The sequence below is a fragment of the Acanthochromis polyacanthus genome, chromosome 12 (assembly GCF_021347895.1).
Source record: "Acanthochromis polyacanthus isolate Apoly-LR-REF ecotype Palm Island chromosome 12, KAUST_Apoly_ChrSc, whole genome shotgun sequence".
Lineage (NCBI taxonomy): Eukaryota > Metazoa > Chordata > Actinopteri > Pomacentridae > Acanthochromis > Acanthochromis polyacanthus.
The window spans coordinates 41,559,188-41,572,918 of NC_067124.1; the positions used below are offsets into that span (position 1 = coordinate 41,559,188).

At 39.8% G+C, this 13,731-nt stretch overlaps 1 protein-coding gene across 1 annotated transcript; it reads left to right on the forward strand.

Moving 5' to 3' along the window:
- Positions 1–727: 727 nt before the first annotated feature.
- On the forward strand, positions 728–12,612 carry LOC110954953 (voltage-dependent calcium channel gamma-8 subunit-like). Its single transcript, XM_022199731.2, has 4 exons — positions 728–994; positions 2,322–2,546; positions 9,390–9,473; positions 12,437–12,612. Exons 2-4 carry the CDS (start codon positions 2,324–2,326, stop codon positions 12,595–12,597), a joined length of 468 nt encoding a protein of 155 aa, XP_022055423.1. The 5' UTR covers positions 728–994; positions 2,322–2,323; the 3' UTR covers positions 12,598–12,612.
- Positions 12,613–13,731: the final 1,119 nt, after the last annotated feature.

Sequence of the window (13,731 nt, forward strand, 5' to 3'; positions counted from 1 at the left end):
TTGTCGTTTTTCATCTCCTTGTGGTTGTTTTACATCTATTTGGGGGTGTTTTGTATCTGTTTGTGGACATTTTGCATCTCTTTGTGGTTGTTTGTGTCTGTTTTTGGTTGTTTTGCGCCCGTTTGTGGATATTGTGCCACTTTGAGGTCATTTTCTGTCTATTTCTTGCCATTTCTTTTGCCATTATTTCTTGGGATTTAAGCCATAACCCTGTGGGATTAACCTGTGGCAAGTCTGTTTAGCAGCTCATGAGATATTTCAATCTGAAGAGGCTAAAAAATAAATATCACAGTTGTAGGTTCTTATATATTAGACTTTGCTGCTCTAATCTGTCAGTAAACTGAACATCTTTGGGGTGTTTTTTTTACTGGACAGAATGGAATGTTTATACCTCTAAGAGTGCATGATGGAAAAATATGACCGAATAATTCACAGGTCTGTGAAAATCTGTATTCACTGAGTATTTGTTTATCTATGATCTTTATAATTTGCTTTTTTTTTAAACACAGGCTGCTTCAATTTGAACTTTTACCTCAGACAAAACCCAAATTTCTCAAACTTACGTCACATGTTTTAGTCCACTCAACATTAGAGCTGCAACTAATGATTATTTTCATTCTTGATTAACCTGCTTTATTTGAGCCCTTCAGAATAAAAGCACAGAACATGCATGTGGTGCTGCTGCAACACTCCCAGTCAAATGCCATCTTTCTCCTTGTTTGTGCAGCAGCAGAGCAGTGACGATGGGTTTCCTGCTGCAAGTTTCCTGCTAACGGCGGACGGATAAGCAGGACCAGAATCCACCTTCCTCAACCAGAACCGGACCTGCAGAGACCCAGAACCAGAACCAGCAGAGAGGAAGCAGTGAGCAGACGGAGGCGGCGGGTGAACTCAGTCGATGGATGCTGTCCGGATCGAGGGGGCAGCAAGTTCTTCACTGACGAGGAAAAGAAAGATTTCAAAATTGAGTCGAAGGACAGAAACTCGCCGTCAGGTGAGTCTCAGTCTGACACACTGACCTTCTGCAGTTCTAAAGAGAAACTTTAGATGGAAGAGAAAACATCTGAGTTCATTCTGAGCTGTACTGAAATCCAAGAAATAAAACGAGGGCTTAGTGACATCTGTGAAATTCGCATTTCAACGACCCCCATCGATACACCCAACGACCATCGTTGAGGAGCCAGACGGGTCTTGGCAATGGTCGTTGGAATATGACTAGCACTTACTACACCTCACAGAGGTTAAAAGCTGAGGCAACACCAACCACCACCAGAACTGAAGAAACCTCTTGGATGAGAGGTGAAGTGTCTTCAAGGAACTTTCTTAAAGTCCAGTGGATTCATTTAAACGACTTTGGATGAGAAAAAACAGTTTATATGTTAACTCTAAAAAATAATTTAAAAAGACACCTTGCAAGTAATAATCACTGCTGCTGTTGGATGGATGCTGTTGGGTGGCAGATGGATGCTGTTGGATGTTGGATGGATGCTGTCGGATGTTAGATGATGCTGTTGGATGATGGTTGCTGTTGGATATTGGATGGATGGTGTTGGATGTTAGATGGAAGCTGCTGGATGGATGCTTTTGGATGTTGGATGGATGCTGTTGGATGTTGGATAGATGCTGTTGGAAGATGCTGTTGGAAGTTAGATGATGCTGTTGGATGGTAGATGGATGGATGTTCGATGGATGGCGTTGGATGATGGATGAATGCTGTTGGATGATGTTGAATGATGGATGTATGCTGTTGGATATTGGATGGATGGATGCTGTTGGATGCTGTTGGATGTCAGATGGATGCAGGAGTTAAAGGTGTCTCCAGAATAAATCAGGTTTCTTCCTGATCAGGTTCATGAATATGGAGCACAGATCTGCTGCATCGATTCTCATTAAGTCGAGTCAGCAGTCTTCTCAAGGACACAACAGACCTTCCTCCCCCGTCCTCCATCATCTTCCTCCATCTCCCATCCTCCCCCATCTTCCATCCTCCCCATCCTCCTCCATATTCAATCCATGCTTTTATTTTCTCCAAAATAAAAGCCCGTCCTTCCTGTCTGCTGCAGGCATGGTGTGTGAGAAGGGGATCCAGATTGTCCTCACCATATTCTGTAGAAAATATGTCCTAATATTATAAAGTACGTCTTAATATTATAAAATTAAAGCTATAAAATATATTTAATACTACAAAATATATCCTAAGACAATGTTAACACAATAAAATCCGTCTTAAAAAAATGAAATCTGTGTAAACATTATAAAATATGTGTGCTCAGTTGTCAGGTCTCTCCAAAATAAAAGGCTGTCCTTCCTGTTTCCTGCAGGCATGGTGTGTGAGAAGGGGATCCAGATCCTCCTCACCACCGTGGGGGCGTTCGCCGCCTTCGGCCTGATGACGGTGGCCATAGGGACGGACTACTGGCTGTACTCCCGCGCCCTCATCTGCAACAGCACGGCCAACGTCACCCAGGACGACCCCCACAACAAGGACAAGAAGGACCCCGGGGCCCTCACCCACTCAGGGCTGTGGAGGATCTGCTGCCTGGAAGGTGAGCCAGAGGATATTTTGGGTTCTGGAGGCAGATGTAGGACGAAACCTCTGCAGCCGCCTTCAGATGTTTAGGTTCTAACCCTACAGACCCCCAGCAGCAGAAACTAGCTGTTTATTATGGGATGTAGAGTGACCACGGCAACCAGTCAACTGCTGCAATGTTCATTTTTACCCACTGTTGGTTAATTTTTACCCCCTGCTGGTTCATTTTTACCCATTGTTGGTTCATTTCTACACACCATGGTTAATTTTTCTTCACTTTCTGGGCTCATGATGGACCCATGAGAGCTTTTCATCACAGAACTCTGCAGACTTTAGTTTTTCTGTCGAGTATTTGACCTGACTCAGGCTGCTGTTGCTGCATCTTTCAGAAAACCACATTTCCCATCAGTCATTCTGTGTTAATTTAACTTTGCATGTAATATTTTGTTTGTGCAGCAGCATCAGTGTGTAGCAACTTCACGAGACTTCAAAGTTTGCCTAGGATATCGCTGCACAACCAGTCATCTTTATTAGCATCAACACACACACATTTCACTGGTGTTTGTCAGACCGTGCCGTAGTGGCAAGAAAACAGTTTTGCATAATTGCAATATAATTACATGATAGTGAAGCGTAACCCTCGCTCAAAATAATCCATTAATCATTGTCTTGGATCTGGGCTGCAGAAACAAAAAGCTCAGCCGCCGCCGGAGATGCACAAACTGGCAGCGAGCGTCTCTCAATCTTCAGCTTGTCACTGCAACACAAGCTGCTAATTCATTATACATCACAGCAACGGGCTGCCAGGCGGCGCCGAGGCTGGAGGAGTTAACGGAGAAGCAGCCAACGGCAAAGTGAGAGTCACAATCTGAGCCGCATTCAGTCGGAGGTGGAATGAAAATGAGAAAATGAGACAGAAAACAACAAAAACGAGACACGAAAACGACAAAAACGAGACAGAAAACGACAAAAACAAGACTGAAATGACATAAATGCGACACAAAATGACAAAAACGAGACACAAAATGAGAATAACAAGAAAACGACACGGAAACAACAAAAAACGAGACACAAAAAAAGACGAAAACAAGACACGAAAAAGACAAAAGACACGAAAACGACAAAATGAGACAAAAAATACATGAAAACGACAAAATGTGACACAAAATGCCAAAACAAGACAGAAAATGATAAAAACAAGACGCGAAAACGACATGAAAATGACTAAAACGATACACGAAATAACAAAAACGAGTCAGAAAATGATAAATGAGACATGAAATGACAAAAAAAATATAAAATTGACAAAAACACAACACATGACAAAATCGAGACACGAAAACGACAAAAACGAGACACGATAACGACAAAAACGAGATACGAAATGACAAAAACGACAGAAAATGACGAAAACGGCATGAAAATGACAAACGATACACGAAAAAAAAACTAGACAGAAAACGGCAAAAATGAGACATGAAATGACAAAACAAAACATAAAATTGACAAAAACGCAACACAACATAAAAAAATGAGACTCAAAACGACAAAAACAAGACACGAAAACGACAAAAACTAGACAGGAAGTGCTAGACGGCGCTGAGGCTGGAGGAGTTAACGGAGCAGAGTCACAATCTGAGCCGCATTCAGTCGGAGGTGGAAGGAAAAAGCTGGAGGCTCCTGCAGCATCCAGGCTTCACTCTTTCTGCAAATGTGTCCTCATCTCTCAGCTTCCTGATAGCAGCGGCCAATCAGAGACAAGCTGGAGCCTCTGCAGCATTTGTCATTTTGTGTCTCGTTTATGTCGTTTTGCATCTCGTTTTTGTCATTTTGTGTCTCGTTTTTGTTATTTGTGTCACATTTTTGTCTTTTTGCATCTATTTTTTCTTGTTTTGTGTATGTTATTGTCATTTAGTGTCTCCTTTGTCGTTTTCTGTATTTTCTGTTGTTTTGTGTCTATTGTTTTTGTCATTTTGTCTCGTTTATGTTGTTTTGTGTCTCGTTTTTGTCATTTTGTTTCTCGTTTTTGTTATTTGTATCACATTTTTGTATTTTTGTGTCTGGTTTTTGTTGTTTTGTGTATGTTTTTGTCATTTTATGTCTTGTTTATGTCGTTTTCTGTCGTTTCTGTTGTTTTGTGTCTTGTCATTTTGCATCTCATTTTTATCCTTTTGTGTCGTTTTTGTTGTTTTGTGTCTCGTTTTTGTAATTTTTCTGTCGTTTTCCTCGTTTTGTGTCTTCTCTTTGTCATTTGTGTCTCGTTTTTGTCATTTTGTGTCTTGTTTTTGTTGTTTTGTGTCATTTTTATCATTTTCTGTCTCGTCATTTCCATTTTATGTCTTGTTTTTTTATTATGTTGCGTCCGTGGTTACTTTCTGTCTCATTTTTTTGTTTTTCTGTGGTCAGATGGAGGACGGCTGACCTCCATGTAGCCTCCTCCAGCCTCAATAGTCGTGCAGCAATGCAGCGATGCGGCGAAGTGCAGCCGAGCGGCGATACAGGACATGCGAGCTGTGAAAGATTAATGCAGGCGGTGGGCGGATGGAGACGAGTCCCACCTCCTGTCCTGCTGCAGGTTTACTGCAGCCCAACGAGGAGGATCTCTGCTCGTTTATCAGACGAACCGATGAGCCCGAACACAAACACAGAGAACAGGAGAACAGGTCACTTAGTGCTCGTCTGGATCCACTAAACCCTCTGGACTGCAGCTCTAGAGGCGCTTTTATTTATCTCCTGTCTGGTTTTAACTCACTGTGGCTCATTTTTAATTTTAAAACCTTGCAAAAAAAATCTTATGTTCTTAAGATTTCTGCAGCTGATCCGTGTCGCCCTTTTGTACCTCCATCTGTTTCTTTGCAGAACATCCAGTGGAAATATTCCAGCTGTGACCCCACATCTGTCCGTCTGTCCCTGCGTCTGTCTCTTCATCCCATCACTCCATCTCTCTCACAATCCATCCGTCAGCAACAGTGGTGTCCGTCCATCCATCTGTCTGTTCTCCTGCAGGACGCCGGCGGCTACTTTTCTGTCCGCCAGCGTGTCTGAACGCCTGTATGTATCTCTGTGTGTATTACTAACATCATCTGTGTGTTCAAGTTTATTTTCTGTGTGTTAACCCCTTCAGGTTTCATCTTCATAATGTCTCATTATGCTGACGACACACTAATATACCCGCATGTTAATCCATAACATAAGTTAACTTAACTTATGTAGTTTAATGTAGTATAACATCGTGTCACGTAGCACAACTTAATGTAACTTAACATAACTTATCTTATGAAACATATAGTACACGTTATTATTTTGTCTCATTTTTATCATTCAGTCTCATTTTTCTCATTTTATGTCATGTTTTTATCATTTTATGTCTCATTTTTATCATTCTGTCATGTTTTTTTATCATTTTATGTCTCATTTTTATCATTTTGTCATGGTTTTATCATTCTGTCTCATTTTTATCATTATGCCTCATTTTTATCATTTTATGTCTCATTTTATCATTCTGTCTCATTTTTGTTGTTTTATGTCTCATTATTATCATTCTATGTCTTGTTTTTTGGATCATTTTACATCTCACTTTTAGCATTTTGTCTAATTTTTATCATTCGGTCACATTTTTATCATTTTGTATCTCATTTTTATCATTCTGTCACATTTTTATCATTTTGTATCTCATTTTTATCATTTTGTCATTTTCATCATTTTGTCTTATTTTTATCATTCTATGTCTCATTTTTGTTATTTTGTCTCTTTTTATCATTCTATGTCACCTTTTTATCATTTTATGTTTCATTTTTTTCATTCTGTCTCATTTTTTGTCATTTTGCATCTCATTTTTATCATTTTGTCTCATCTTTATCATTCTGTCATGTTGTTTTATCATTTGTGTCTCATTTGTATCATTCTATGTCTCATTTTTATTTTATATCTTGTTTTTATCATTCTGTCTCATTTTTATCATTTTGTCTCATTTGATCATTTCATGTCTCACTTTTATCATTCAGTCTCATTTTTATCATTTTTTCTCGTTTTTATCATTTTATATCTCACTTTTATCATTCTTCGTCAGGATCTCATTCAAATGATGAGAAAATGTGTCAGAAATTTTGGCAGTTTATAAGTGAGTGTTAAAGTTGGGACTGATGGTGGAGCAGAAGGAGGTAGGAAAAGTGTGAAGGTCTGAAGGATGCAGGTGATGGAGGTGTGTTCAGGTGAGCAGCAGGACCTGGTGTCTGTAGAACAGTGATGATCTCAGCAGCTCTGAATGACTGCAGGAGTTTACTGGAGTCACTGCAGTGATCACTGAGGATGTGACCAGGATTTAAAAAGAGAAGGAAGGACCAAGTCAGGAAATACTGCAGAGCTGAAAGCAGGCAGGATGAGGGATGCTACCGATGTCTACTGTCTAGTACAGGGGTGTTAAACATGTGGCCTGCTGGCCAAAAGTGGTCCTCCAGAGGGTCCAATCTGGCCCTCAAAGTGTAAAAATTACAGAGAAGATGTTAACTGCAGAACAACATCTCATTTTTGTTGTTTTGTCTCTTGTTTTTGTCATTTTCTCTCTTGTTTTTGTTGATTTGTCTGTTTGTCGTTTTGTCTCGTTTTTGTTTTTTTCACGTCTTGTTTTTGTCGATTTGTGTCTCATTTGTTGTTGTGCGTCTTGCTTTTGTCGGTTTCTCGTTTTTGTCATTTTTTGTCTCATTTTTGTCAGTGTCTCGTTTTTGTCATTTTGTCTTTTACATCATCAACCAATCTGCTACTGTGGCTTTTGGGTGACACATTTTATGTTATTTTCTGTCTAGTTTTTCATTTTGTGTCTTGTTTTTGTCGTTTTGTGTCTCATAATGCATGTTTGCATTGGTTTCTCCTAATTATCTGAATATCTCCGTATTATACATTTATTATACTCAAAAATATAAACGCAACACTTTTGTTTTTGCTCCCATTTTTTATGAGATGAACTCAAAGATCTAAAACTTTTTCCACATACACAATATCAGCATTTCTCTCAAATATTGATCACAAATCTGTCTAAATGTGTGATAGTGAGCACTTCTCCTTTGCTGAGATAATCCATCCCACCTCACAGGTGTGCCATATCAAGATGCTGATTAGACACCATGATTAAATGGTCTGTATTTATATAGTGCTTTACTATACCTGCAAGGTACCCAAAGCACTTTACATGATACGTCACATTCACCAATTCACACACTGATGGGGGAAGCTGCCATGCAAGGTGCTAACCACGACCCACCAGGAGCAATTAGGGGTTCGGTGTCTTGCTCAGAGACACCTTGACATGAGCACAACGGGGCGAGGATCGAACCAGAAACCCTCCGGTTGCAAGACGGCCACTCTACCCACTGAGCCATGCCGCCCCACAGGTGTGCCTTAGACTGCCCACAATAAAAGGACACTCTGAAAGGTGCAGTTTCTTTTATTGTGGGGGGTCCACTCTTCTTAAATGGCTGTGCAAAGTTGCTGGATATTGGCGGGAACTGGTACACACTGCCGTATACGCCGATCCAGAGCATCCCAAACATGCTCAATGGGTGACATGTTCGGTGAGTCTGCTGGCCATGCAAGAACTGGGACGTTTTCAGCTTCCAACAATTGTGTACAGATCCTTGTAGCATGGGGCCGTGCATTATCCTGCTGCAACATGAGGTGATGTTCTTGGATGTATGGCACAACAACGGGCCTCAGGATCTGGTCACGGTATCTCTGTGCATTCAAAATGCCATCAATAAAATGCACCTGTGTTCTTGGTCCATAACAGACGCCTGCCCATACCATAACCCCACCACCACCATGGACCACTCCATCCACAACAGTGACATCAGAAAACCGCTCACCCACATGACGTCACACACGCTGTCTGCCATCTGCCCTAAACAGTGTAAACCGGGATTCATCCATGAAGAGAACAGCTCTCCAACATGCCAGACACCATTCAATGTGAGCATTTGCCCACTCAAGTCGATTACAATGATGAACTGGAGTCAGGTGGAGACCCCGATGAGGACGACGAGCAGCAGATGAGCTTCCCTGAGACGGTTTCTGACAGTTTGTGCAGAAATTCTTTGGTTCTGCAAACCGATTGTTTCAGCAGCTGTCCCAGTGGCTGGTCTTAGACCGTCTTTGAGGTGAACATGCTGGATGTGGAGGTCCTGGGCTGCTGTGGTTACACGTGGTCTGTGGTTGTGAGGCTGGTTGGATGTACTGCCAAATTCTCTGAAACGTCTTTGGAGACGACTTATGGTAGAGAAATGAACATTCAGTACACCAGCAACAGCTCTGGTTAACATTCCTGCTGTCAGCATTCCATTGCACGCTCCCTCAAATCTTGCCACATCTGTGGCATTGTGCTGTGATAAAACTGCACCTTTCAGAGTGTCCTTTTATTGTGGGCAGTCTAAGGCACACCTGTGCACTAATCATGGTGTCTAATCAGCATGTTGATATGGAACACCTGTGAGGTGGGATGGATTATCTCAGCAAAGGAGAAGTGCTCACTATCACAGATTTAGACAGATTTGTGAACAATATTTGAGAGAAATGGTGATATTGTGTATGTGGAAAAAGTTTTAGATCTTTGAGTTCATCTCATAAAAAATGGGAGCAAAAACAAAAGTGTTGCATTTATATTTTTGTTGAGTGTATGTTTTCCAGACTGATTTTAAAGTTTTTCTGCTGTTTTAAATGTTCCATATCAATGCATTTCATTCATCATTCAGCTCTCGTGCTCAGATCCGATTCATTCCTCCGGAGAGCAGCTTCTGTTTATCCTGCAGACGTGAGCTCCTGATCTTCCTGCTGGCTTCGCTCACCTTTTCTTTCTCTTCTTCTCTCTCAGGAGTGAAGCGAGGAGTGTGTTCTCAGATCAACCACTTCCCGGAGGACGCAGACTTTGACCACGACGGGGCCGAGTACGTCCTACGTAAGTCCACATCTGCACCGCCGGACGAGGAGGGGGAATGGAAGGAGCTCGCTCCTCGGAAGATAATCTCATGAGGAAACAAACACGTGACGGCGTGCAGGCAGTCGTGGCCTAGTTGGTCCGTGCCCCGCGGCGCTCCGTCATACTACATGTGTGTCCGTGCACACATGAACAACGGCTCTGTTTACCACGCTGCAGAGGCTGTTTGTTGGCATTTAGGTGGCATTTCCTCTCCCATGGCCTCGTTGTCCTAGATGAGGGACCAGCGTTAATGTGTGTGTGCGTGCACGTGCGCGTGTGCACGTTTGGCAGACATCCTGAAAGCACTGAAGGCCACATGGGAAGGTTTGATTCGATTGTGTGCTGAGAACTGAGTAATTAATTTACCCACTAGTTATTTCTGTTATGTGTCTCGTTTTTGTCGTTTTACATTTTATTTTTTCGTTTTGTCTTGTTTTCGACCTTTTGCGCCTCATTTTTGTTGTTTCGTGTTGTTTTTTGTCGTTTTGTGTCGTTTTGTGTCTTGCTTTTGTAACTTTGTCTTGTCTTTGTTGTTTTGTCTCGTTTTGTCACTTACTGTCTTGTTTCGATCATTTTGTCTTTTTTGTCACTTTGTGTCTCGTTTTTATCATTTTACGGCTCGTTTGTCATTTTGTGTCTTGCTTTAGTCACTTTGTCTTCTTTGTCGTCTTGTTTCGTTTTGTCATTTTGTGTCTTCTTTTTATCACTTTGACTTGTTTTTGTCGTTTTATGTCTTGTTTTTTATTTTGTCTCATTTTTGTCATTTTGTGTCTTGTTTTTGTCGCTTTGTGTTGGATTTTTGTTGTTTTATTTCTTGTTTTTGTTTTATGTCCAGTTGTTGTCATTTTGTGTCTTGTTTCGATCATTTTGTCTAGTCTCTTTTGTTTTGTGTCTAGTTTTGTCATTTTGTGTCTCGTTTTTGTCATTTTCTCCTTTTTGTTGTTTTCTGTCTAGTTTTTGTCTTTTGTCTTGTTTTTGTCGTTTCGTGTCTCGTTTTTGGCACTTCGTGTTTTCTGTCTTTTTTGTCATTCTGTCTCGTTTTTGTCATTTTGTGTCTTCTTTTTATCACTTTGACTTGTTTTTGTCATTTTGTGTCTTGTTTTTGTCGCTTTATGTTGGATTTTTGTTGTTTTATTTCTTGTTTTTTTGTTTTATGTCCAGTTGTTGTCATTTTGTGTCTTGTTTCGATCATTTTATGTCTAGTCTCTTTTGTTTTGTGTCTAGTTTTGTCATTTTGTGTCTCGTTTTTGTTGTTTTATGTCTTGTCTTGTGTTTTCTTGAGGGACCGGTGTTAATGTGTGTGTGCGCATGTGCACGTGTGTGTGCACGTTAGGCAGACGTCCTTAAAGCGGTGAAGGCCACATGGGAAGGTTTGATTCGTTTGTTTGCACAGAACTGAGTAATTAATTTCCCCAGCTGATATCCGATGTTTATTCATGGAACCGTTCTTTTTTTCTGTCTGTGACGACTTTATTCTTTTCTTTTACATCTTTTAAACCTGCAGTAAGTTCAGAAACGTGTGTTTGTTGTGCACCAGATTGGCGACATTTTCCTCCTGGATCATTCCTTCTAAAGTCAACCAGGTCTGTAGAATAGTTCCCACCTGATCTCCTCAAAATCAGCAGTTTTTTTTAATGTACAATACTTTAGTGAAACCATCCAGAGTTCTACCTTCAAACTGTGAATATTTCCAGAGTTCCAGGTCCTTGAAGTCCATAGAGGAGGCTCCAGATTACCACAAAGACTCCACTCCATTTTTTTGCATCTTTCAGTGGAGATTTTGTTTCTTTTTGTGGTATAGTCATCTATTTTTGAGCCTTTTTGTATTGATTTTGCAACTCTTTGTGGTAGTTTTTGACCTTTTGTGGTGATTTTGCTTCAGTGGCAATTTTGGACCCTTTGTGCTGATTTTGCACCTTTTATTCTAATTTTGTGTCTTTTTGTGGTATATTTACCTCTTTTTGTGGTGAATTTGGGTATTTTTCTGGTGATTTTGTGTCTCTTTGTGGAAATTTTGATCCTTTTGTAATGATTTTGTGTATTTTTGGGGTAATTTTCCAGCTTTTTTAGTTATTTTAGTTGCAGTTTTCACTCGAACTCAGACATGTTTCTCCTCCTAAAAGTCATGGTTCTATCTGCTGGACTGATAAAGTTCTGAAACTCAGAATGGATGGAAAAAGTCAGTTAAAAAGCAATAAATCTGGACCCACCTCTCTGGACTTCAAGGACCTGGAACTGGAAATATTCCCAGTATGAAGGTAGAACTCTGATCATGAATAAAGTTACTGGAAATGAAGAACAAGATGGTTCTTTGTGGTACTTTTACTTCTTTGCATTGAGATTTTGTGTCTTTCTGTGATATATGCACCTAATTTTGTGGTGTTTTTGTGTCTTTTGTGGTAGTTTTGACTTTTTTGTGGTTATTTTACAGCTTTCAATTGAAATGTGGAGCCTTTTGTGGTACATTTTGTGGTTATTTTGTCTCTTTTTGTGGTAATTTTCCAACTTTTTTAGTTATTTTAGTTGATGTTTTTATCAGAACTCAGTGTTTTTCCTCTTAAATATTGTGTGTATCTGCTGGACTGATGAAGTTCTCGGGCTCAGAAAGGATGGGAAAAGTCCATTAAAAAGTGATATATTTGCCTGGAACTCTGACATACGCACAATATGAAGGTAAAACTTTGATCATTAAATAAAGTTATCAGTTGATTCTGAGGAGATCTAGTTGAAGAATGGAGTCATTTTCATTGGTTGATTTTGCTCTTTCAATTTTTTATTGTTAACTGATGCTAAATGAAAGAAGAAATAATATTGCACATATTGCAATACCAGAAATAATATTCGTAGTAACTGAAACTTTTGCATCACTTTTGATTCAGATTATGCTGTTATTCTGGTCATGCTTCCTCTAACACTTTGTTCTTGTCCTCTGCTGTGTTTAGGGGTAGTCAGAGCTTCCAACATCTTCCCAATCCTCAGTGCCATCCTGCTGCTGATGGGAGGCATTTGCATCGCTGCTAGTCGTTTCTACAAAAGCAAAAGGAACATCATCCTGGGGGCAGGAATCCTCTTCGTGGCTGCAGGTAACTCTGGAATATTCTAACATCTGGACATGTATGCGAGTCAAAAATTTGTGTTTAACTAAGCTTCTTTATCAGTCATGTTGGGACAGAAATGTGACTTCAGTGGGTTAGGATTTTGTTGGAAAAATATCCTGGTTTTGGTTATTTGGTCATTTAATGGCATTTTTGCATCTTTAAGTGTCATTTTGGACAAACGTCATAGTATATACATGAAAATCGTCATACTTTAGTATTTTGTCCGAAATATGACAGAAATGTCATCCTTTAGTGTGTCATCCAAAGTGTGGTAAAAACATCATAGTTTAGTATATGTTGTTCAAAATATCACAAAAACGTCATAGTTTAGTATGTCGTCCAAAATGTGATAAAAACATCATAGTTTAGTATGTCGTCCAAAATGTGGACAAAAACGTCATAGTTTAGTATGTCGTCCAAAATGTGATAAAAACGTCATTGTTTAGTATGTCGTCCAAAATGTGATAAAAATTTCAAAGTTCAGTATGTCGTCCAAAATGTGACAAAAACGTCATAGTTTAGTATGTCGTCCAAAATGACGACAAAAACGTCATAGTTTAGTATGTCGTCCAAAATGTGGACAAAAACGTCATAGTTTAGTATGTCGTCCAAAATGTCGACAAAAACGTCAGTTTAGTATGTCGTCCAAAATGACGACAAAAACGTCATAGTTTAGTATGTCGTCCAAAATGTCGACAAAAACGTCATAGTTTAGTATGTCGTCCAAAATGTGATAAAAACGTCATAGTTTAGTATGTCGTCCAAAATGTGGACAAAAACGTCATAGTTTAGTATGTCGTCCAAAATATGGAAAAAAACATCATAGTTTAGTATGTCGTCCAAGAAGTCGACAAACAGGTCATAGTTTAGGATGTCATCCAAAAGGTGACAAAAACGTCACAGTTTAGTATGTCATCCAAAAAGTCGACAAAAACGTCATAGTTTAGTATGTCGTCCAAAATGTGGACAAAAACGTCATTGTTTAGTATGTCGTCCAAAATGTGATAAAAACGTCATAGTTTAGTATGTCGTCCAAAAAATCGACAAAAACCTCATAGTTTAGTATGTCGTCCAAAATGTGATAAAAATTTCAAAGTTCAGTATGTCGTCCAAAATGTGACAAAACCGTCATAGTTTAG

Excerpts from the sequence above, each read along its gene's own strand:
- LOC110954953 (XM_022199731.2), top strand. The coding sequence starts at position 2,324 with ATGGTGTGTGAGAAGGGGATCCAGATCCTCCTCACCACCGTGGGGGCG. Across the intron at positions 2,547-9,389 it reads GAGGATCTGCTGCCTGGAAG|GAGTGAAGCGAGGAGTGTGT; the intron begins GTGAGCCAGAGG and ends CTTCTCTCTCAG. Across the intron at positions 9,474-12,436 it reads CGGGGCCGAGTACGTCCTAC|GGGTAGTCAGAGCTTCCAAC; the intron begins GTAAGTCCACAT and ends TGCTGTGTTTAG.